Below are 26,339 nucleotides of genomic sequence, written 5' to 3' on the forward strand. Positions count from 1 at the left end.
CTCGCTACCTTGCCTGGTGTCATGGGGTGACTTTACCTTTAAGGTGGTTCTGGGAGCTAAGGAAGTTGAAGTTGCTGGTGACTGATGGGAGTCTTTTCTCCTGACCAATTATCAGTCATTTCTAAGAATTGACAGCAGTTTTAACCATTGAAAAGTGAGATCAACTTGTGATCCCTACCTTAAGATGTAAAGCCAGAGCTCTCTTGTTCTCTTTGTTTTCCTGGCTGTGAAAGGTAACAGAGCTCCGGCTGGCCTCCCGTTCCCTGCCCGGCCATGCGGCCCGGGCGGGGGCTGGGCTGGGCCCAGCAGCTCCCGGCCCGGGAAATGGGGGCCTGCGGGGGTTTGCCCCGGGCTCTGGCCGGGCCAGGCTAGTTCTTGGCTTGGCTGCAGGTTTTTTGTGACTGAATTCAAGAGAAACTGCTGAGTAAAGAAATAAAAAAGCTCTGGACCTGCGGCAGGCTGAGACAGCGACCACACTCTCCAGAGCAGCCATGAAGAATCTTCCATCGCAGACAGCTCCAGCTCTTGCTCCGGCAGAGATCACAGAACCATCTACAAAAGCCTGGGCAAGATTTTAACCTTTTCATTACCCAGATGAGACTTGCAGATTAATCCTTTTATCCACAGAGAGAAAAAGAGAGTAATCAACATGTAAAGAAACTTTATAAACTATCAGAGACAGTAAAGAAAAGAATTAAGCTTCAGAAAAGGTAGAGAATAAGGAGATGCTTTATGAGCTGAAATACCTTTCTGTTAAGGCTATAGAAATGGACAATAAGGTCTTGAAAATCTCCTTTAATTCATGACAGTATATAGGGAGGAATAGAGTGTTCAAAGTGTAAATTTTGAGTAAAAAGTAGAGGTATTGTGATGCAGTGAGGTGCTGGAACAGGGTAAAGCGAAAATTTGAAGCCTTGGGGGGCAATGATAAAACTGTTTTCCAGTGGAGCTCACAAAGACAGATGAAGAAGACTTTTGCCTTTGGATAACTCATCCTTAAAATGACATCCCTAGACTCATTGACCCATACACACCTCAGAGTGATGTGAAATGGGAGAAGTGAACTGATGGCAAGATTTCCGGGCAGCTGGCATCAGAGAAATAGAAAGCTATAACAGAAATAGTTTTCTTGTGAGAAAATCCATAGATTAGCAGAAGACTTCTGTTTCTCTACAGAGACTGATGAAAAGACTCTAGCAGGAATTGGGACTGTTTTAAACACCAAAGTTCCAAAGTTTTTGTCTCTATGTTGTCATGTGAACAAAAGAATGGTGGGTAGTAGGGGATAAAAAGGGTTTTCTGGAAGTTTATACTGGTGTTCTTATTCTTGTAGTTTGTTAATAAACTTTCTTTATTCCTTTTAAGTTTTAAGCCTGTTTTGCCCTTGTTCTAATCCATATCTCACAGCAAAAAAAAAGTAATTTTTTTAGTTACTGGTTTAAAACCACGACACCTGGTAAGGACTTGTTTGAGCGTCTGGTGTGTACGCTCAATCACCGCTTGACCTGTGGGGGAGTGGGGGATGCCAGTTTTATGTTTCACTCCCCACTGCTAGACAAATTCTAGGAACTCTTTGGATTGATACGCTGGGCCATTATCTGTTTTAATTTCTTTAGGGATTCCCAATACAGAAAAGGCCTGTACTAAGTGTTGTTTGGCATGTACAGATTTTTCTCCTGCATGAGCAGAGGCATACACTGCTCCTGAGTATGTATCAATGCTCATGTGTACATACTTAAGGCGACCAAAACTGGGGATATGTGTAATGTCTGTTTGCCACACTTCACAGCTTTCAATTCCTTGGGGATTAACCCCGATGTCTAATGATGGCACTGCCTGGAGCTGGCAATTGGGACAGGTGGCCACGATGGCTTTAGCCTGATCCCGTGTCAGCTGGAACTGACGGATCAGTCCTGGCATATTTTGATGGTATTGCTGGTGACTTGTGTTTGCCTGTTGAAACACATCTGGGAGACGTGCCTTTTCAGCTGGGGTAGCAAGGGAATCAGCTTTCCGGTTCCCCCAAGCGACTTCACCTGGCAATGGGGTATGCGACCTTATATGCATCACATAGAAAAGATGTTCTCGATTTGAAACCAAATAAATCAGTTTTGAAAGCAATGTAAAGAGATGTTCATTCTCAATGTCCTTGAGAACTGCCTGCTCTGCTCTGGACACCACCCCCGCTACGTAGGCTGAATCAGTAACCAAATTAATCGGTTCTGAAAATTTTTCAAAGGCTCTCATGGCCGCAGCCAGTTTAGCTATCTGGCATGACCCCTTAACAAACTCAACATCAGCTTCCCAAAGCTGAGTCTGAGGATTTCTCCAAGTCATCACCAACTTATGGGAGGTCCCAGATGCATCAGTGAACACTGTAAGAGCTTTGAGTGGCCTACAGCTCCTTTTCTCACAAGGAATAAGGTGGAATTCCTCATGAAACAATTTGTGTGATGGTGCGTGGACTGATATTTGCCCACAGGAGCTGTCCAGAGCTAACTGGAGGTTAGCATTACTCTGCAGCAGGTGTTCAAGCATCTCTTTGGTCACTTTCTCAGGGGAGTGTTTTTCTTCTCCAGAAAGTCTGACCGGAAGGTGAATACACATAAAGTCACCACCTGCCAGGTCTCACAGCCTCACCCTGGCCTTTTGGATCAGCTGAGCCATCAGCTCTTGTGGCTTGGTGATGGTTTTGGGTTGTTGATGGGAGAGGAAGACCCACTCTATAATTAATAGTGCATCTCTCTGCCCCTCGACCCACTGGAATATTAACCCATGTAGATGTGGTAATTTTGCCAGGACAATAAATTTGAAAGGCAGCTCAGGTTTGAAGCGATGTGCCTGTCTTTCTGTCAAGGCTTTTTGTGCTTTTTCAATAGCGGTTTTTGTTTCTCAAGTCAGTTCCCTGGGAGAAAGCAACTCTCTCCCCTTGCAATAAATTGAGCAGGGGGCTCAGGTCTTCATTAGTGAGACCTAGCCATGGTCTGACCCAGTTTAGTGACCCGCATAGGGAATGAAGATCTGCTAGAGTTTTAGGATTACCAATAATTTCCAATTTCTCTGAAACAACAGTCTGTGCAGTAATTTCCAGGCCCAGGTATTTCCAAGGTGGCATCCTTTGAACCTTGTCTTCCTGCAATTGGAATCCAGCAGAGGTTAAAACTTTAACCACTAGGTCAAGGGTGTCTTGCAGCATGTTGTTATTGGGGCAGCACACTAACACATCGTCCATATAATGCAAAATGATGGCATCTCTTTTTTCAGCACACACTGGGGACAGCAATGACCCCACATACCACTGGCAGATGAAGGGGCTCGCTTTCATCCCCAGGTAGTACTGTCCAGTGGAGCTTCCCAGTTAATTGTGGGAATGAAAAAGCAAATCGTGGTGCATCCTCTGGGTGCAGGGGAATTTGGAAAAAAGAGTCTTTAATATCTATCACTGCTAGTAGCCAATTTTGTGGTAACATATTCAGGGATGGCATACCTGGTTGAAGAGACCCCATGTCCTCTATTTTTTTGTTTATTTCTCTCAAATCCTGAAAGAGGCGCCATTTATCCTTCCCTGGCTTTTTTATCACAAACACCGGGGAATTCTAAGGGCTGGTTGTTTCTACTATGTGTCTTTTGGCCAATTCTTCTTCTACCAATTTTTCTCGCGCTTTGAGTTTTTGTCTGCTGAGAGGCCACTGGTTCACCCAAATTGGATTATTATCTAGCTGAGATAACTTTTGGACTGGACGCTCTACAGTGGCCTCTATCAAAAATCCTGGGGGGTTTCCGGAATTGTTAATTTCACTCCCCACTGGGACATGGTGTCCCTTCCCCACAGGGGGCACTTGCAGTCAGTAACAAAAGGTCAGACATTAGCCAATCTTCCATCTGTTCCTTCAATCTGAACAATAGCTTTAGAGATTTTTGCCAGTTTCAACCCTCAGATACCCTGTATTTTGCCTGCCATGGGTTGCCGTTCCCAATGTGAAGGCCACACCTTTTCAGGTATGATAGTCACATCTGCCCCAGTGTCAATTAACCCTTCTACATGGAGATGTTCTGATTTATGTGTCAGGTTACACCCCATAGTGGGTTTGTCTTCACCCACCACTTCTGCACAGTATACCCCTGGTGCTTTGTCATCTTCTGGGACTTCTGTTGGAACAGGGATCACTTGGGCTATTATCTGCCCTTTGGCTACATAGAAGGGTGGTTGAGGACATCTTGCTAAGAGAGTGAGGTGTGTTAGGTCTCCCTTAATTGTCATGGGAACCACCTCAATCTCTATTGGTGTATGCGCTGTGTCTCCAATAACAAAATACCTACTATCCAGTCCAGCCATGTCTTATGAATTATCCTGCAAGTCCACTCCAACTACAGTCCAACGATCAGATCTGAAACAAAAAGCTTTAGCAGTTACAAATCTGAATCACTTTTGCGGTTGCCAGACCTTATTAGGCAAACGTTCCCCACAATTATATTTCTGCAGTCTCCCACCCCGCTCCCGTTCCTCCCCTTTTTCCCATTAAAATAGAGTCTTTTTCTTGTTTCAGGTCTGTCATATTTACGTTCTCACGCCTGGCAGCAAGGCGCCTTAATTTTGGTTTTTTTGTTGATTTGCTATAGCTTCTTTCTGGTGTTTTCCTTGTTGCTGGGTTTGAGGACAGTGCCTTGCAAAATGTCCTGGCCTCTTGCACTGGAAACAGATGATGTGCTGCAGCTGTTCTGGTGACATCTGTGGCTTGTTCATTCCTGGTGTCACTGCTGCCACTGTCCTTGGGTTGCCTGGTTTCTTGTCATGTACAATGTACAAATCTGCTTTCTGGGCATAGGCTTCAATCATATCTGCTATGGTGGGTGGAGGATTAATAGGTAGACTCAGAATTACTCTACGACAAGCCTCGTTGGCATTCCTTTGGGCCATTTCTTTAAGCAGTTCTGTCTGGGCCACTGGTTCTTTGACTTGTCTCTGCATTTGTAGTCTAAGATGATCTAGAAACTGCAAGAAACTCTCAGATGGAAGCTGATTAATATTAACATAACTGACTTGAATATCAACTGTTGGTAATTGGTTAAAAATGTTTTCAGCTACATCACAAACTTTCTCTGCAATCAACTTCATTAATACTCTCACTTGATCAGCAGGATTAATCCAATTTCCCTCCCCACAGAAATGTTCTAAAGTGATTTCATTGTTCTCTGTATCATGTGCATTTTGATTACTTTGCTGGAGTTCAGCTAGGAGTTTTGTTAAAGATTTTTTCTGTAAGCTTTCCCAAAGATCATATTCAGAGGGAGTTAGCAGACACCGAAATAAATCTTTAATATCTGCAGGAATTAAATCCTGTGATTTTAATGTAGTTCTTATTATTCCCCTCAAGACCTCGCTATCAAGACCAAAATAATTTTTAATTTTACAAATATCTTTGATTACTTGGTAATTGAAAGGTTGATGTTGTAATTGCATTGCTCCTCTGCTGCTATTGTATATTACAGGAGCAGCTGTTAGCATAACTTCATCTTCCCTAGGGCTGGTATTACCTGGGTTTCCCTGCCTGCACCCCCCCATGCCAAGCTCTAGGAACCCCATTCCCTCCCCAGACCTGGGGAGAGACCCAGCTCCTCCCCCGCAGGAGCTGGGAGAGAGCCTGCACCCCCCCATGCCGGGCCCCGGGGGTCTGCGCCCCCCCATGCCGGGCTCCAGGGGCTCTGTTCCCTCACCGGACCTGTGGAGAGACCCAGCCCCACCCCCGCAGGAGCTGGGTGAGGGCCTGCACCCCTCCCCCCAGGGGGGCAGGGCTGGGACACTCCTCCCCCTGCCCCTCTGCAGAAGCAAGGGATGTAGCTCTGTCTCTCCCCGTCCCGCCACCCTGGGTGACAGAGGGTGGAGGGATAGGGAATAAGGTTACAGCCTCGGGGGGCAGGGTCATAGGGTGGGGCCAAGCAGGGCTGGGGGATGGTGCAGGGTAGAGGAATGTCAGGGGGAACAAAGCGATTGTGATAGGGGTTATGGGCGGGAACCGGTGGGTGGAAGGGATTGTGGGTAGGAGAAAGGGGATACACAGGGGAATTCACCATGTGGCTAGGTAACACGTGGCCGGTGCCAACTTGGCTCTCAGCCACATGGGGATAGGAAGGTACATTTTCTTTAACAGTGGGAAAAGAAAGGTATAGAGAGGGAGTCCTGATGGCTTCTGAACCAGAACTGGGTGGCTGAGAGAGACACACGGGACTAGAACTTGTACTGTTTGTCCCAGGTATCTCTTCCAGTGGAGAAGCAGAGGTTTTGCGAGAAAAGTTAGGAGAATTAGGTGGAGACTGCAGTGCCTGTTTGTCTTTCGTTTTTATTTCTCTGTTAACCAATTATTTTTGAATTAAAAGAAAAACCGGGAGGAATTTCAGAGCCGATTTGTCTCCTACTTCTATTTTTAAGGTTAATAAATTTCCAATTTCATCCCAGGCAGTTACTGAGTCTAATTGCAACAATTTGATCTGTTCACTTTGCTGAGTCAAATATGATACAAGCTGTTAAAACTTATTTTTTGAAATTTTTACATTTGTGTATTGAGACACCGCCAGCTATTCACCAGTCTTCACAGAAGTAATTGTGAATGCCGTTTATTTCTATTATTAACACACCTTTTATAGGGTTTTACAGGGTCCGCGGGCAGAGCAAGCTACTATTGGCTAACACACAAAAGCTTACATTCTTTTCCTTGTACACAAGAATATTGTTTTGCTTTACTCTCTCTTCTGCAGGAAAGTTTCAAGGATTTTAGCCCTTAATATCACGACTTATTTCAAAGGCTGGTTTGTGCATACAGGCCTTTACTAATATATAAAATATAGCAACAATTCCCCCTTTCTCTTTTTGCACAAACCAGGCTTTGGATAAGATAACATACAACTTAAACTGTTATCTCAACTAACACTATAAGTAAAGTCCGCCCCCCTTCTAGCGCAAGAGACCTCAACCATCCAGTGATGCCCCAGCTAGCGAACTAACTTCCAATGGGGTCACTATCTTTCAGGGCATGTAACCCATCCTGTAGTTGTTGTAGTGGTTTATGGACGGAAGCTGAATGATCAGTAAGATTCAGACAGCACATACCTTCAAACTCTTCACAACCATGTCTTTGTGCTAAGAGCAAAAAGTCAATTGCAGCTCGATGTTGTAATACTGCAAGACGTACACTACTTACATAAATGAACTTTCAAAGATGCTTACACTAGCTTTTGAAGGGGGGATACTTATACCTTATACTAATATAATAATCGCTACACACACTAAACTCCTTATTTTAACTATTATCTGTCGTTCTAATTAGGAACGGCGGAAAGAACGACACGGACTCTCAAAGGAGTCAGAACAGGAGAGAATCTCTCAGTTTATTGCTCCAGGCCTGTTTTATAGACAGATACGTGGAAAGTACAGAAAGGAAACTCTTATTGGTTAGTAATCTACTACATCACCATCATTGGTCAGTGGGGCTCACCATCCCCCTGACCTTCTCCTGCAAGGAAAACAAGGAGAGCAAAACAACACCTGCAAGACTGTTTTGTTTCCCTGAGGATTGTTTTAATTCTTTCTCATGTTTTTCCCAGGCTACTTTCTCAGGCAAGCCTGAGGAGCTATGCGGCCTGTAATTTGTACAGGCACTCTGATTCAGATTTAGCATCCATAATTCACCCCTTTTGTTAAAAAAAAATAAATAAAATAAAAGGGCAGTGTTTGTCACGTCCTGCTGGGCCCTTGCAGGAGAGAGAACAAACACAGCACAAGAGGTTTATTTTAACAGAACTTGGAATGGATGCTGATTTAGAATCTTGACTTATGTTTTGATGTTTAAGGATTGTTCTCCTTGCAAGGATCGGATGGCTGACTCTAACAGAACCGGTTCAGTGAACTAACACACACGCACACGCAACAAAAACCATTGTTAGTCTGTTCCAACTGACGGTCTAACTTGTCGACAAGTAAGAATGTTCAGTCTCTGCTTGTAGAAGGACCATCTGAGTGATGATCGGTATCTTGGTCATCATCTGAGGGTCGCCTGTTGGCTGCTTTCTGCCTTTGGTGTCGCAGATCAGGGCGGACGCACCTTGCGGGTACCCACCGTACCCCGGTGTCTGTGGAAACGCATGCATACCCGCGACCCCAAGCGATGAGTTCACACGGGCCTTGCCACTTGTTGGTGGTTAGGTCTTTCACCCAGACTTTCGCTCGGGGCAGGTGCACCTCGCCTGAGGACTGCAATGAAAGAAAATGATTCAAAATGACAGGGTTATCAGAATTTTTTTGCACTGTGAGGTGATTGATTGTATACAAGGCTTTCTCCAGCCGGCTGTGTGGAGTTTCTCCAACCATCCCCGTTTTTTGTTTTTCTAGAACACGTTTTAGGGTACCATGAGCGCGTTCGACAATAGCCTGCCCAGTGGGAGAATGTGGAATACCGAATGTGTGTGAAACTCCCCATAACTGTAAAAATCGTCGTGTCTTCTGTGAGGTGTAGGCAGGGCCATTGTCAGTTTTCACAGAAGAAGGTATGCCCAAGACTGCAAATGCAATTTTCCAATGGGCAATAACATCACGACCTTTTTCCCCGGTGTGAGCAGATGCCCACATAGCAGATGAAAAGGTGTCAACAGACACATGCACATACTTAAGTCTGCCAAATTCCGCAATGTGAGTAACATCTGTCTGCCAAAGCTGTAGGGCTTTCAACCCTCTGGAGTTCACCCCCGTAGGCAGAGGTGCTGCAAGTCCATGACAGTCAGCACAAGAACTGACAATGTCACGAGCTTCGGTCGGTGTCAGGTGAAACTGTTTTTGCAAAGTATGTGCACTTTGGTGGAAAAAATCATGCGATGCCTTGGCTTGTGCAATTTTGTCAGGCTGAGGTGCTGCCCATGCAGGGTTAGCTAACCTATCAGCCCTGGCATTACCTTCTGCTATGAAACCTGGTAGATTGGTATGACTCCGAATATGCAGGATATAATATGGGTGAACTCGAGCTTGGATTACACACCACAAAGACTTCAGCAGCTGAAATAGATGCTCATTATCAACTTCTTTCAGGAGCACACAATCTAAACGCTTAGCAAGATCTGCTACATAAGCAGAATCAGTAACTAGATTCAATGGTACCTGAGAAAACCGCTGGAATGCCATGGTTGCAGCCCTTAGTTCGACTAACTGGGCTGAGCCTGACTCATGGCCTTCCAGCACTTGCCACTCAGACTCATCCTTCCATGTAACAATGGCTTTTCCCGTCCTTCCTGAACCGTCAGTGAAGACGGTGGGTCCCTGCACCGGCACCCGACTACTAAAGGATCAGACCATTGTTCACTCCATTGGCCAATGATACCTGTAGGATGAGACTCTGGACAAGTAATAAAAACAGTGATATCAATGGATGGATCCACCCGGTAAACCTGCCGAGCAGAAACAGCCTGTTGAACATCCTCCAGCGCTCGCTGCGCTTCAGGAGTCAGCTCCCGAGGGGAGTTCAGATCAGGGTCCCCCTTCAAAAGATTGAACAATGGGGACAACTGTGCCGTGGTCAGCCCTAAGTAAGGACGCAACCACGTGATGATACCCATCAATTTTTGGGCATCATTCAGAGTTTTGATAGAATCCACAAATTGCACTTCTTGATGGCAAATGGTTCGATCTAAGATTTTGACTCCTAGGTATTTCCAAGGAGGATGCTGCTGAACCTTTTCCGGAGCTACCTGCAGGCCATGAGAACGCAGAGCTCCGAACAGCTGGGGCTGTATCCTCAGCAGTTCATCCTGGGTGGATGCTGCCACCAGGATGTCATCCATGTAATGATAACAATAAGCTTCAGGAAACTGCTCACGGACTCCTGATAAGGCCTGAGCCACATACCACTGACAAATAGTCGGGCTGTTCTTGCAGCCCTGTGGCAAAACTTTCCATTGATACCTCTGCACGGGTTCAGCGTTGTTGATCGCAGGCACTGTGAAAGCAAACTTGCATTTGTCCTCAGAATGCAATGGAATAGTAAAAAAACAATCCTTTAGATCAAGGATCAGGATTTTCCACCCCGTGGGAAGCATGGTAGGTGACGGCATGCCAGGCTGCAGTGCCCCCATGCTTTCCATGACTGCATTGATCTTGCGGAGATCCTGCAACAATCTCCATTTCCCAGATTTTTTCCTGATCACAAAAACGGGACTGTTCCAGGGACTAGTGGAAGGCTCAATGTGTCCCTGCTGTAACTGTTCTTGGACTAATTCACGAAGGGCAACCAATTTCTCCTTAGCCAGGGGCCACTGGTTTTCCCAGATGGGTTTGGTCACCAGCCACCGCAAAGGCAGCGTGGAAAACTGTGTGCCCTTCGTCACAGTGGCCCCTATCAAAAATGTGTCCCAATCTGCACTCCCCATGCTGCCAAGACATCCCGCCCCCAGAGGTTAAGTGGAGCTGCAGTGACATAAGGCCGGACCGTAGCTGTTTGCCCTTCTGGGTTTTTGATCAGCACGGGCCGCTGGCTCACAAATGTCTGCGTGGTACCTCCCAGTCCCTCAATGGCCGAACCCATAGGAGTCAAGGGCCAGGACGGAGGCCACGCAGAGAAGGAGACGATCGTCACATCTGCCCCGGTGTCGATGAGACCTCGAAGCTGAATTTGCGGCGGGCTGGCAGTCGGCAGACTCAGGGTGCACGTCATTTGAGGACGCTGAGTAGAGATACAGGCGGACCAAAGGACTTGGGGCAATCCAGTAGATCCAAAGCCACCATCCCCGCGGGTCCGATCAGCAGTCCTAGGAACACAGGACTTAAAAGGCACAAGTTGAGCAATGCGAGTCTTCTCAGGGATGGTAACAGGGGGGGAAGGAGTAGAAACCAGGGCACAAATCTGTCCCATAAAGTCAGCATCAATGACTCCCGGGTGTACAAAAATTCCTTGTAGGGTCGCACTAGATCTTCCCACAAGCAGTGCACTCAAACCGTGACCCAGAGGACCAAAAGCATCCAGGGGAACCTTATACACATGACTAGAATCTAATGTAACTGTTGTTGCGGTGTATACATCCACTCCTGCCGCCCCCTGGGTGCTGCCTCTAAGCTGGCTGAGTAGGCCTGGGGGGGGGCTGTGCCCTGGGAACTCACTTGTGTCAGAGTGCAGGTCCCCTGTGCACTCCTGTACACGTTTCCCGAATCCCCCAAAGGCTGACCATTGGCATGATACCTAGATCTACATTGATCAGCAAAATGACCTGGCTTGTGACATCTAGCACACAAGAACTTCCCTTTCCCTTTATTATTCTGCTGCACCTGCCGAGCCTTGCCCTGAGCATTCTTTTGCTTCCTGGAACCACCCTGGCAGCCTGGTTGTTTTGATGCTAGAGCTGCTGCCAGAGCAGACATTTTGTGCCCCACAGAGCCCACCTTGGCACAGGCTCGGACCATTTCTGGTATTGAGGGGTCCCCTGGAAGAGCTTCTATGATCTTCCTACAGTCTTCATTAGCATTATCCCTTGCCAGCTGTTTACACAAGAGCTGTCTCAGGTTATCATCTTCAACCTGCTTCTCCAAGGCTGCAGCAATTTTTTCAACAAAGGGTAAGAAAGGTTCCTTTAGACCCTGAGTAATCGTTACATATCGTGCCCTGGGAGCAGCCGCTTCTATAGTTTTTAGCAATGCTCCCATACCAGTCTTCTGCCCTTGCTCAAGGACTCTGATGTCCCAACGGGCCTGGAGGTCAGGATTGGAAAAGTCACCAATACCCATAAGGGCCTCTACTTTGACCCCCTGTCTGGGATCGTGTGCAGGCAGACGCGCATTCCCGTCTGCAGCCCTTTGAGCCATCTGCCTCCAATTGTCTTCAAAAACTTTAAACTGCACAGGCTGGAACAAGACTTGAGCCAGGTGCCTAATATCAAACGGAGCAAGCACATCAGTGTCTAACACCCTAATAATCTGCATAACCTCGGGAGATCCGAGCCCATATTGTGCCACCTTACTCTGTATATCCTGCACCACTCTCCATGCTATCACATTATGCTTGTCGGCCTGTCCCGTATTCGGGGCGGCCTTAAACACAGGGAAGGCTTGGGCCGCCCCTTGGGGCGCCCCTTGGACGTCCCATCCCAGCCGGACCCAGTCATCAGGAGCCGAAGCGGTTTCCAGTCCTCCCGCCGTCTCCCCCGCTCCAGCCCCTACGGTGTTAAAAATCCCGGTCCCGGGTGTCCCCAGCCTCTCGAGCAACTCCCAATCCCCCACTTCCAAAGCTTGCTGTTTCACCACGTCCCAAAAATGCCCCCGATGCATCGGAGACGCGGTCACCGGACAGGGTGGGGATGGGCCGACATGGCCCCAGGGCGGGCTCGCTGCCGGGTCGTTGCGGGCACCAGAAGAGGTGGACGGGCCGGCCACGTCAGGCGGTGCAGATCTTCGCTCGGAGGCCAAAGCAGGTACAACAGCAGAACAGCCACACCGGGCTCGAGGGAGGGGCGGCGCCGGCCCCGGCACGGGCCCCGCCGAAGGCAGCGGGGGGGCGGGAGAAGCACCCGCCGCCGCTGGCGGCAGAGCCCGCAGCGGCGGTCCTGGGGGGGGGATTTCTGGCGCGCAGCCCGCCTCCGCCCGCGGCCCAAATCTTCCGGGGACCCGGGCCGCTCCGAGGAAGCGCTACGCCACTCATCCACAGTCTCATCTTCCACCCCGGCCTCACTGTCCTCAGACTGGCTCCGTTCCAGCCCCTTAAAAAGCGCCCCTCAGGTGACTGCCAGGCTGCTCAAACTGGTATCCCCATCAGTCAGTTCAGACCATAGACGGTCTCCTACCGACAGCCAAACCTCAAGATCAAAGGCATTATCCATAGTCACAGCAAAACCTTGCTCTTTTATCCACTGAAATAAGGCACGCATGGCATCTTCAGAAACACAGAGTCCCATACGGGGCAGGGCATCCTGCCAAGCGAGGTAGGCAAGCTGTTCATCAGCTGAATTACAGTTCCCCATTATGAGAACTTTATCTTGGTGGCTCCGCGAATGTAATTATACAAACGCTATCGGCTTGGACCCGGGATTTCAAGCTCTGCTTCACCAAGATAGGCCGTTCCAAGCCCGCTCTCTGGCAGGCTCCACTATCCCGTTGGTTAGAAACCAGCTTCCTCTTGGGAAGCCCGGGAGAATTCCACTTTCCCCTCTAGGGGGAAGGGCCGGTGTTTTTCCCGCTCGCTGCTTACCCTCAGGGGTTCAGCGTCACGTTGGTTGTCTTCAGACCTCGGGGGTTAGTAGATACAGTTCACGTCGGGTTACAAGACCTCGGAGGGTCGGTTCATCCTCACACGGGGTCACCAGATGTCGTTCTAATTAGGAACGGCGGAAAGAACGACACGGACTCTCAAAGGAGTCAGAACAGGAGAGAATCTCTCAGTTTATTGCTCCAGGCCTGTTTTATAGACAGATACGTGGAAAGTACAGAAAGGAAACTCTTATTGGTTAGTAATCTACTACATCACCATCATTGGTCAGTGGGGCTCACCATCCCCCTGACCTTCTCCTGCAAGGAAAACAAGGAGAGCAAAACAACACCTGCAAGACTGTTTTGTTTCCCTGAGGATTGTTTTAATTCTTTCTCATGTTTTTCCCAGGCTACTTTCTCAGGCAAGCCTGAGGAGCTATGCGGCCTGTAATTTGTACAGGCACTCTGATTCAGATTTAGCATCCATAATTATCTATCTACTTTTAACACACGTGCTCTGGTATATATGTAGTCTAAGCGTGAAAGCAATTTGCAAAAAGGGTAGACACACAACTGAAATTTGTTTCGTGCATAATTAGAGTCTCTGCACTTTTCTCAGATCTTCACAGGAATTTCTCACAAACAGACTATGACTTGACACAATTCAGTCCTGAAACATTTGTTGTTCCTGTGGTGTCGGCTGGCAGCCGATCAGAGACTGACTGAGGGCATCAACGTTCTGATTATTCTTCAGATTTTTCGTGGCTGGTTTGGTCCATCGGCTAGGCACCCACAGCGGTCCAGCATCTGTGGAAACACAACTGTAACCACGCCTGTTAAATAGCAATGGACTCGGTCCCTCCCAGATACCTGTTTTTGGGTTTTTGTAGTATAACTTAACCTCTGGGGTAGCTTGCATCTTCACTTGACTATTATGAATGACCACTGGGGGTTGCTCTAGATCTCCAACTAAACTGAGGAAATTTAGAGTGAATAACACTTGCTGCAATCGAATGGTAAGGTCTAATTGTTCAGGTGTTTTTTGCTTACTTAAATACTCTTTTAGGGTCCTATGGGCTCTGTCTACAATGGCTTGTCCAGTTGACACATGGGGAATTCCAGTTACATGTTTGACTCCCCATCTTTGTAAGAACTGAGAAACTCGTGTTCCTACATATGCAGGCCCATTGTCTGTTTTTATTTCTTTCGGAACACCCATTACGGCAAAGCACGCTACCGAATGTCAAATTACATGTATGCTTTTTTCTCCTACTTGTGCAGTGGCCCAAACCATTTTTGAAAAGGTATCTACTGTAACATGTACGTATTTGAGGCGAACAAATTCAGGCACATGTGTTACATCCATTTGCCAAATTTCACAGGCTTGAAGACCTCTAGGGTTAACACCTAAGCCTAGGGTGGTTCCATATTGACTGCACTGTGGGCAGGACTTTACAATGCCTTGTGCATCTGTTAGGCTGATATTGAACTGTCTCTGTAAGTCTTTTGAGGCTTGATGAAAGAGAGCATGACTCTCTGTCGTGGTTTTGAACCAGTAATTAACAAAAAGGGGAAAAAAGGATTATTTATTTCTTGCTGTGAGATATGGATTAAAACAAGAGCAAATCAGGTATAACACTTAAAAGGAATAAAAAAAGTTTATTGACAAACTACAAGAATAAGAACACCAGAAAAAACTTTTAGAAAAACCTTTTCATTTCTTACTGTTCACCATCCTTTTGTTCACATGACAACAGAGACAAAAACTTTAGAATTTTGATGGTTTAAACAGTCTCAATTTTTTCTATAGTCTTTTACTCAGTTTCTGTAGAGAAACAGAAGTTCCTTTCTGTTAATTTATGGAGTTTCTCACAAGAAAACTATTTTTGTTATAGTTTCCCGTTTCTCTGATATCAGCTGCTCAGAGCTGCTGTTATCAGAGCCCACCCCTCCTATTCCACATCACTCTGAAATGTGTTATAGGTCATTAGTTTGGGGATAGCATTTTTTAAGGATAAGTTAGTCAAAGGCAAAAAGTATTTTTCATCTGTTCCTGTGCGCTTCACTAGAAAACAGTTTTCTCATTGCCTCTCAAGGCTTCAAATCTCCCAGCACTTCACTATACCACAATTACTCTACTTTTTACTCAAATTTACACTTTGAACACTCTATTCCTCCCCATACTCCATCATGAATTAAAGGAGTTCTTTTCAGGACTTCATTGTCTATCTCCATAGTTTTAACAGAAAGATATTTCAGCTTAATTAAAGCATCTTCTTAATTCTCTACCTTTCTTGACGCTTCTTTTCTTTCTTGTCACTGGTAGTTTATAAAGTCTCTTTTCATGTTGATCACTCTCCTTTTCTCTCTCTGGATAAAAAGATTAATCCGCAAGTCTCATCTGGATAAGAAAGAGTTAAAATCCTGCCCAAGCTTTTGTAGATGGTTCGGTGATCTCTGCTGAACAGGAGCTGGAGCTGTCTGCGATGGAAAGTTCCTCATAGCTGCTCTGGAAAGTGTGGTCACCGTCTTTGCTTGCAGCAGGCTTAGAGCTCTTCTCCTTCTTTACTCGACAGTTTCTGGTAAATTCCATCACAGCAAAACCTGCAGCCAAGCCAGGAACCGGCCTGGCCCAGCTTAGTTCGGAGCAAGCTCCCGCAGGCCCCATCTCCCGGCTGGGAGACGGGAGACGTGGCAGGCCCAGCCCGGCCCCCGCCTGGCCGCGTGGCCGGGCAGAGAGCGAGAGGCCGAAGCTCTGCTACCTTTCACAGCCAGAAAACAAAGAGCACCACAGACTTCTGGTTGTACACTTTAAGGTGGGGTTCACAAGTTGATTCTACTTTTCAATGGCTAAAACTGCTGTCAATTCTCAGCAATGACCGATAATTGGTCCGGAGAAAAGACTCCCAGGAGTCCCCAGCAACTTTAACTTTCTTAAAGGTAAAGGAACCCCATGACACTCTCTCTTGCAGCTGCGAAAGAGTCTCTTGGTGCTGCTACAACAGGACTGACAAGCGTATCAGCTTTGCATTGCCTTCTCCGAGACCTAATTCTGTTTGATGACTGCGGATGTGAATAATGCAACAGGGCTCATTTTTGTCCTCTATAGCTCTTTTGATTTGAAAAAATAGTTGACACAATCGCTTATTATCTGGTGGCTTGATGAGAGCATCTTCCATACGTTGTACCACTCCTACCACGTACAATGAATCTGATACAATGTTTAGCTTATTGTCTCGCCAATGAGACAGTGCCCATGTGACGGCTGTAAGTTCTAATGTCTGCAGTGAGTCATGTGCATCTCTATCTATAGTTTTACTTCTCCAACTCGAGCCTTCTTGCCAGGTACAGGCTGCTTTTTTCTGCCAACTTCCTGCATCTGTATATACTGTAAGGCCTTTTACCGGCTGCTTCACGACTTAGGGCTGTTGCAGCCACCTCTGTTTTAAAATGATCTGCAGGCGTGGATCTCGAGGTTGCCTGTTGTGTACAGTTCCTGGATAGCTGAGCAGCGCTAATTGAATTGGTTCTGAATGTCTCAGCATCCACTCAAAATTTTCTATCGTTATTGGCAGACTGATATGTTCCGGCTCAGCACCACTAATTTCCACAATTCGTGTTCTTGCCTTTTTTGATGAGATAAGCAATTGCTTCTGTCCTTTGCCAAATACTCATTGGTGGCATATATGGTGTAAAAATCCACTCAAGAATTGCTAAAGACTCTGCACATTTCTTCGCTGATTGCACTACCTGTATCTTCTTGGCAGGCTGCTTGGCACCTCGATGGCTCTTAGATGAGCCTTCTCCCCCTTTCCCTTTTTGCCAAGCAGGCCACTGGAAGATGATAGCACATGGTGCAACAGAGTGGTTACAAATCAGAAGTCCTAAAGGCACATCTGGCAATCTTCTGTCTGCTAGTGTTGAAAGCAGTTTCTTCCCTAGATAAATGAGACAGCTCTTCTGATCTGCAGAAAGAGTAATTGGAGTTTGTGGGTTTGTACCTTTTAGAAGGCTCATTAAGGGTGCTATCTCATCATTTCGGATACCGGCAATGGATCGTACCCATTGCAGATCTCCCACAAGCCTTTGTGCATCATTAAGGGTGCGGATCTCAGTGGTTAATTACAATTTTTGTGGGTGGACTGATGAAGATGTCAGAATCCACCCTAGGTACTTCCATGGGGCTTGTTTTTGAATTTTTTCTGGGGCAACCACCAAGCCTTTTGCTGTGAATTGGGCGGTGATAAATGTGAGATCTTCATCTTGGAATGGATCACATTGACAAAACAAGATGTCATCCATGTAGTGATAAATAATTGTCTGGGAGAGCTTGGCTCGCACAGGTGTCAGTGCCCAATGCACGAACAATTGGCACATTGTTGGAGAATTTCTCATCCCCTGTGGAAGGACCACCCACTCAAATCTCTGAGATGGACTTCCTTTGTTGATTGACGGCAAAGTGAAGGCAAATCTCACCGTGTTTTCTTTCTGCAGGGGTATTGTGAAGAAACAGTCTTTCAAATCTATGACTAGAAGATGCCATTCTTGTGGCAGCATTGTGGGAGAGGGCAGGCCTGGTTGTAATGCTCCCATTGCCCACATTTGGTCATTTACCTTGCGTAGATCATGCAGCAATCGCCATTTTCCAGACTTCTTTGGGATGACAAAAATTGGAGTATTCCATGGGCTGAGCGATGGTTGGATATGCTTTGCTTGTAGCTGTTCCTTGACAAGTTCATGTGCAATTGCTAGCCGCTCCTGAGACAGAGGCCACTGCTCAACCCACACAGGCTCATTAGATTTCCACTGAATTCTTGGGGTTGGCGGCCTGTCAGCAGTGGCAACTACTGAAAAGGCGATTGACTGGGGAGAGTTAGTGTTGCCCCGAGCTGGCTGAGAACATCTAGACCAATGAGCCCTCCAAGGCTTCCAGGCAAAGGCATGACGTATGGACATAAGGTGGTATTTTGTCCTTCAGGTAATCGAAACTGGATCGGGTGTACACTTCTCAGCGGTGTGGAGTATCCTCCTACACCTTGCACCGAGCTTAAGGCTCTATGGAGAGGCCATTCTCTTGGCCACCAAACTCGGCTGACGATGGTAACATCAGCTCCTGTGTCTAGCATCATCTTGACTCTTTGCTGCTTTGATCCGTGGCACAGGGTGATTTCAATTACTGGCCGATGACTCATTTGTTGAACGAGATTCACCAGTGTCTCGTGTTGACCCAAATCCTTTGGCTCCGCGTCCAGGAGCACTTCGAAAAATGTCTTTCTCAGTTGCCACCTCTTGAAATAACACTAATTGAGCAATTCTTGTTCCCTTTTTGATTGTAAGTGGAGGGGCTAGGGTGTAGGCACAAACTTGGATTTCACCAGTGTAATCAGCGTCGATAACTCCTGGGAGAACAATAAGTCCTGCAATTCCAGCGGATGATCTCCCAATCAACAAAGCACCAAGTGCACTGGTAACAGAATAAACAGGTCCTGTGACTCCGGTTGGGATTTTGCAGACATTGCTGTCGATGAGTGTGCCATCTACTGATGCTGCCAAATCGATTCCCAGGCTTCCCCGGGTTGCTGGTGGGTTGAGCTGCTGGATAGAGTTGGGCCAGCAACTTGTGTCCCCGCGTGGCGGCTCTTCGCGCTCTTGATCATGTTTTTTGCAAGCTGGCACGCAGCAGTGGCATGATTATCTACTTGGCATCGGTCACACCACACAGGAACTTGGCATATTCTTCGAAAGCGCCCTCTGTTGCCACATCGAAAACAGATGGCTGAAGGTGTGGCGGAAGGTTTACGTCCGCTTCCCAGTTTACTGACTGCAGCAGCAATCAGACTTGTGGTCGGCTTGATGGCTTCTGCAACGGCAATGGCCACTAGCTGTCCTTGTTTTGTCTGATTAACTTGCAGGGCAATATCTAGCATGTCTCCCACATCTGCTTTCTTTGGGAGTGTGGCAAGGATGGGTTTTATCTTCGAGTTGGCGTTCTCAAAAGCTAACAGCTTAAACATGTTCTGTTTTGCCTCTTCAGTCATGTCATTCTGAGCTTTTAGGGCTGCGGACAGGCGATCGATGAAATGGGAATACGGTTCCGTGAGGCCCTGCCGTACTGTTGTGAAGGAAGGATGAGGCTTGGAATCAGGCACAGCATTAAAGGCTTGACGAGCAAGCTGTGCAGACAAATGATGCATTGCAAGAGGATAGTTTAGCTGTACAGCCATATGACTGAAAACTCCTGAACCAGTGAGCATGTCAGGATTAAGTCCATATCATACATCATTTTGATCTCGAGGTCGATTGGCTTCTAGAACTGCTAACCTTTTCCATTCCTTCTCCCACACCATAAGCTGTGATGGAGTTAAAAGCAGACGTGCGAGATTCTGGCTGTCTATGGGACTATTAACATCAGAGGTGAACAGCCAATCCAATGCAGTGTTTGCAGCTTCAGATTTAATGCCATTCTCAGTAACTGTCTTTTTGGCTTGCTGCAAGATCTTCCAATCATGCTGTTCATAACGTGGATTTTGCTGATCATATAAAATGGGACAAGCAACTGCCCCTGCTGCTTGCCATTCTCCCTCAAGAATTGCATCTCAAATGATGCCGGACCACCTCTGCTGTGCTCTGTGTTTTCTGTTTTCTCCCTCCAAGGTGATAGAGCTAGAACAAGGTTGTGGTGTTGCTAGTGTTTCCAAAGGTGGAGCAGATGGTTCAGGACGCAGCATCTCCTGTAGTTGTTGAACTGACTCTGCTTGTTGTCTCGGTGTTTGCTGCAGAGCTGCTTTCTCTTGTTGAGGCTGTGCTTTATTCGCACATAGGGTTTTTTCAATCTGAGCTTGAAGCTGTTGCACAAGCTGCTCTATTTGATGTTGCCATCCCAGTAGCTCTTTCTTTGAAGCAGCATTGTCATCAATTGGCTCTGCTCCTGCTGCGAGCTGTCCGTCATCGGAATGCATAGATATATCATCATCAGGGGGGAGAGGGATGTCCTGCGGTCTTCCCCAGTGAACAGTAGATGGCATCAAAGGGTAGATCTTTGGTTTGCACTTTGCGGCTCTCGTTTCTGCTGACGTATCAGGCTTCGCCTGGCTGGAGCTGGCGCCCGCTCCTTCCGGGGGAGCCGTCATTTCTACATCTGCATTCGGCAGGGTAACTTCCGGCTTAGGCTCTGCCGGTGCGGTTGGGACCAGGGAGGGTTCCGCCGGCACGGTCGGAACCGCATTGGAGCACCCCTGAGATTTTAAAAGATCCGACACGGTGCTACACTGCCTCCCTGTGAGCCCCTTTGCTGGCCGGACATGCCCCACCCCGAAAAACGCACTCAAACGGCTCGCGGACTTGGCAGGAGGTGACTGCGGCGTGTCCGTCTCGGACGGCGCCATGGCATCTAAAGCAGCCGCTGCTACTGAGGATACTTTCTTCATATCGCGTAAGGCATTTAACACATTTTTCCATACTGAACCGAGGGCTATTACTTCTTTACTCTTTCCCGTGATTGCCGTTTCCCACATCAGATTCCCGACATCTACTCTTCCACTCAAAAAGCAGTGAGGGCACTGCAAAATGCTCACAATTTTTTGCCCATATAATGAGCTTATCCAGGTCCTTTTCCCGGGCTGCTCCGCCTCATTTAACGAGGATGCTGAGAAGCAGTTTTTCTGCCGCTGCAAATTCCACATCCATGCCGACGGCCGGCGGCAAGGGGGAAGGTTCCGAACCTTCTACCACGCCCTTGCCTTCGGACTCCCCCAGCGACTCACCCCTGTTGATTTGCAAGCCGCCTATCCGGTACCGATCCGAGGCAGCGTCTATCTGCGCTCAGATCCGCTCCACCAACCTTGGTCCAAGGCTCTGTCCCACTGTGCGTGGACCCACCGAAGCCCCCCTGCCCGCAGGGTGTCCCATTCAGAGCGCCAAATATTGAGAGACCGCCAGCTATTCACCAGTCTTCACAGAAGTAATTGTGAATGCCGTTTATTTCTATTATTAACACAACTTTTATAGGGTTTTACAGGGTCTGCGGGCAGAGCAAGCTACTATTGGCTAACACACACAAGCTTACATTCTTTTCCTTGTACACAAGAATATTGTTTTGCTTTACTCTCTCTTCTGCAGGAAAGTTTCAAGGATTTTAGCCCTTAATATCACGACTTATTTCAAAGGCTGGTTTGTGCATACAGGCCTTTACTAATATATAAAATATAGCAACATTTGTGGTTTTTAAAAAATCCTGTATTTTTTGTGTATGACTCCTTTCTTGTATGGAGAGCTGTGAACCTGTTCTGGAATTTAAGGCAGCTCTGCACACAATCTGTCTATTTTCCTTACTGCAGAAAACAAACTGGCACCACAAGGATTACAATTAAACTCACACTGGTACAGGCATCCGGGAGAATTCTCTCTCCCCCCCTCTCTGCCCATGGCTGGGGGAACCCCGCCGCTTTGCATGTGGCTGAGCCTGGGATGGCTGCCGCTCAGAAGGGGTTTCACAGGAACACAGTACACCGGGGTCTGTTTCGCTCCCCCCCCCCCCTCCCCCCCAGCCCGGTGTTGGAGTTACTTACCTTGTTCTGTCGTTTCTGGCGGTAGAATGATACCTGTCTCCCTGGATTCGGTCCCCTGGTGCTGGAGGATTTTCGACTCCCTTTTGGAAACTTTTTTTTGCTGTATTTTAAATGGAATCCAAAAGCCTCCAAAGAACTGCTGGCCCTGGCTATGATAATCCTTTGAACGTGGGCTTGTTCAGCCCCTCGGCCGGGCGCCACTCTGTTGCAATCCGCTCACGGGGGACCCCTCTGTCCTACCCCCCGTGGTGAGAGCCCTGCTCTTCACGGAACATGGGCGGGGGAGAGGTCTTGGAGTGGATACAACATGGACTCAAAGTATCTAGACACAGGAGGCCCAAACTTGCTGGAATAATCCTGGTTTTATTGCATGTCATCCATCCAGGGCAAGAAAGATACCGAAAATGCCCTGGGTCTTATCTCTTATACTAGGGGGCAGGGGTGATCAGAGGACACAAGGGAGTTACAGCCAATGGGACAGGGGGAAGGGAAAAGGTTCTCAGGTAGGAACTAACATTACACAGACCAAAGGTGAGTTTTACCCTTGGGATATACCAAGATTTTTTGATGCACTACAACAATGTATGACCTCTTTAAGCAGATTTTCCAAAGGGAATAAACCTCCCACATTTTGCTGCAGATCACTGAAGTTTATTTTTTTCAGGGTGAATTTGCTGAAGGCACAAGCAATTCTCTCTGATTTCATGGTACAGGAATCAGATATTAATTCAGGGAAGTTGGAAGACACTGTATATTTGACTTGTCCTGAAAATTTTCATGAGCTTTAACCCAGCTGTGCCAGATAGACGTTCTGGCAGATATTTGGACTTTTTGCTAATGCTGTTGCACATGCAATACTCCATGCTAGACCTTAGCTGCAATCAGGATGCTTTGAAAGAATTCATCTGGCAGTCGCTAACTGCTGAATGAAGTGTATTCTAAAAGAATGATGAGCTAACTGAATACAGCTCACAGCTTTTATTGCTTCTCTAAATGCCTGTTTTCAGGTGAATCCAGCATCTCTTTGACATTTAAGGACTCAATTTATAATAAAATGATTTAACTGTAGTGGAAAGCATCACTGGCCTCAGTAGAAAAGCCATTTATATTTTGCCCACCCCTGTATTCAGGGTAAGACCCCAATTCCTATAATAAATGATGGATAAAAGAAATCTTTCAATGAAAATTAAGAATTGCAGGCTTTTAAAAAATATAGGAGAAACTTAAAGGTGCACAGCTGCTCATATCCTTATCTCTAATTCAGTAATCTGAGAGATGCTGAAACATTAACATCCTGGAAAACACCACATGTGTCGTGGTTTTAAACTAGTAACTAAAAAAATTACTTATTTCTTGCTGTGAGATATGGATTAGAACAAGAGCAAAACAGGCTTAAAACTTAAAAGGAATAAAGACAGTTTATTAACAAAACTACAAGAATAAGAACACCAGAATAAACTTTCAGAAAACCCTTTTATCTCTCACTACTTGACCATTTCTTTGTACACATGATAACATAGAGACAAAAAAACTTTAGAACTTTGGTGGTCAAAAACAGTCTCAATTCTTGCTCGTGTCTTTTCATCAGTCTTTGTAGAGAAACAGAAGTCTCCTTCTGCCAATCTATGGAGTTTCTCACAAGAAAACTATTTTTGTTATAGTTTTCTATTTCTCTAATGCCAGCTGCCTGGAAATCTGTCATCAGAGTTCACTCCTCCCATTTCACATGACTCCGAGGTGTGTATGGGCCATGAGTCTAGGGATGCCATTTTAAGGATGAGTTATTCAAAGGCAGAAGTCCTCTTCATCTGTCTCTGTGAGCCTTCCTGGAAAACAGTTTTCTCTTTGCCCCCCAAGGCTTCAAAATCTTCACTCTACCCATTTCCAGCAACTCACAGAATCACAATTACTCTATTCTTTTTCTCAAAGGTCCGCACTTTGAACACTCTATTCCTCCCCAATACTCTAGTCATGAATTAAAGGAGTCTTTTTAAACTACTATTGTCCATCTCCATAGCTTTAACAGAAAGATATTTCAGCTGTAAAGCACCTTCTTATTCTCTCTTTCCCATTTAAACTTAACTCTTTCCTTCACTGTTTTTGGTAGTTTTATGATGTCTTTTTCATGTTGATTGTCTCTCTCGTTCTCTGTCTTTCTGAGAAAAAGGAGTAATCTGTACATTTTATCCAGGTAGTAAAAGAATTAAAAGCTTTAGAAAGCTGCAAGCGTTCATGGTGTCAGGTTTCAGTCCAGCAGCAGAAACTGAAAACCAAACCAGGCTGCCAGCTCTGCTTTCCTTTCCTCGCCCCCCCTCCCTTCCCTCTCATCTTCTGCGGCCTTCTCCGGCCGAGGGGGGGGGGGGAATGGAGGAGGCTACCACAGAGCCTTGTTACCTTCTCAAAAGCTGGAAACAAAAGAGGACAAGAGACCTCTGACTGTACATCTTAAGGGGGTGTTTACAAGTTGACTTAACTTTTTAATGGTCGAGACGGCTGTCAATTTTAGAAATGACTGATAATTGGTCAGGAGGAAAAACTCCCACCAGCCACCAGCAGCTTCAACTTCCTTCTCTTAAAGCTATCTTAAAGGTAAAGCTACCCCATGACAACATGCCTTTCATAGATGAATATACCTTACTGATTGCATTTCTGCAGGTCCCAGTACATATTGAGATTCTTCTGCTGTTTGATTTGGGCCAAGTCACTGTGAAGATATGTATTGCTGTCTCTAGTAGACAGGAAGTAGAGAGCAAGGGTTCAAATCACACACAGCATCCGAGGTTTATTTCAGGAGGCAAAAGCCTCTATTTCAGGGTTTTCAACCGTTTTTATAAGGTGTTCTGATAGAGGTTAACCTGATTGGTACAAGGAACAACGCCTCCCTTATCCCGTTGGTGGGACAAGAGAAAAACACTCTCAGAACATCTGTGTCATTATTTTGAGAAACCAAAACTTTGTTTACACAACAGTCCTTGAGAGAGAAAAAGTTCCCAAAAGACTTTCCCTTGGGAACAGGTCAGCTCCTGGAAGCCTGAAGCTCTCAGGTTCAGAAAATCATGTCCACACATTGCCCTCTACAATTTGAAATTACAGAGTAAAGTAGAAGAGCAGGATGAGATAGAAGCCTGGATGTGTAGTATCATGGTTACACACTGGGAAAAGAAAGTCAAACTCCATGGAACTATACCACTTCTTAAGGGATGCAAGTATGCTTTCTATATGAATAATAAAGTCTTAATATCACTGCTGCTGTTAAGTTCATTAGCAAGTCTTTTGAACAAGCAAAAGCATGCAGCTTACCAAAGGCTTCTTGCTCTGAGAGGCCTGGCTTCTCCAGACAATATCTGAAATACTTCTGTAAAAACCTTTTTACTGTCTTGAGGCCAAACAAGGACCAAACCAGGGTTTTCACAGCAGATGAATAGGCAAAATTGTCTGAGTGCCATTGTAGTCCACCTTAGCTGGTGTCCAATTGTTCTCTTCCAGCTGCCTCAACAGGTGGCAAAAAGTGTTATGATAAACATGATATTTAAACTGAACTGTTATGTCAGTGGTGATGGGCTCTTTGTTGAAGATAACAGAAAAATCCCATTGTTTTGAGTTTTCCTAGACTCAGTGCTTAATACAAACCCTGAGAACAGCAGGGATGTTTAAACATTTGATAAAGATAATATGTGCAAAAATGGGTCTATTCCACTAATAAGGAGCAGATCAGCCTGCAATGCCAAATCCTACCTTTATAAAGTCAACATACTGTTGCAAATTGCCTAAATAAAATACTCAATCCCTGTACATGGAAAATAGAAGTGCCTGAAATCCAGCAGAAGATTGAAACAGCGTGAAAACCATCCAGTTTAAAGCTGGTAGCAAAATTATTTTGGATCGGCTTTTAGAATTTCTGAATTATTTCACAAATCACAACACTTTACCAGGAATGCATGAAAAATAACTATTCACAACTACATGAGCATCTTTGATGCTTCAGTAATCTGTGCATTGCTTTGTCTTTTCCTTTAGGATTAGTGTTTTAGATAGGTGTTCTCAAAACAGTTATAATGCAATAGCCTGAACTTCAGTTTCTCTGTATTGACTCTCACAAACATCTCAAGGGAGTCAGACTTAAATAGCAGTGGAAGTGCAAATCTATAAGGACCTCCAACAGCTTGAGTGAGTATCCTCCTGATTTGTATGAGACTTGCACCACTGTCTTTGATGTTTGTGTTTGGTGAAGGGGAACAAAGAGGTGATGCTTTGCTTTTAATTAACCCACTCCTATCCCATGTTGTGTCTTGCTCTCAAGTAGTTTCCCTGCATCTTTGTGTTGATTCCTGCCTCTCTTTAGATGACTAATGAATGATCCACACTTCTGTGATTGTGGTAGTGTTGGAGTTGAACTACTGAAGACTCAGGGAGCTGGAGGAGTGAACTCTAGGAGTGATAAATTTGACAAACTTCTCTGGAAAATCCCCTATTTAAATTTTATGTTAGTGCCTGCTGAGCTGTTTTCCATTAGTATTTTATTTGGTATTAAAGTCCCTGCAGTTTTTAACTAGATTCAGTGG

The 26,339-nt window shown here is 46.1% G+C and overlaps 1 protein-coding gene across 1 annotated transcript in view; it reads left to right on the top strand.

Moving 5' to 3' along the window:
- Positions 1-26,339, top strand: part of LOC131591629 (SET-binding protein-like) — a 510,094-nt gene that overhangs the window by 392,104 nt on the left and 91,651 nt on the right. Inside the window, exon 7 of the mRNA XM_058862520.1 lies at positions 16,124-16,150. Within this exon, the coding sequence (XP_058718503.1) occupies positions 16,124-16,150 (27 nt within the window). The remainder of the gene's footprint in view (positions 1-16,123; positions 16,151-26,339) is intronic.

The sequence above is a fragment of the Poecile atricapillus genome, chromosome W, assembly GCF_030490865.1.
Source record: "Poecile atricapillus isolate bPoeAtr1 chromosome W, bPoeAtr1.hap1, whole genome shotgun sequence".
Classification (NCBI taxonomy): domain Eukaryota; kingdom Metazoa; phylum Chordata; class Aves; order Passeriformes; family Paridae; genus Poecile; species Poecile atricapillus.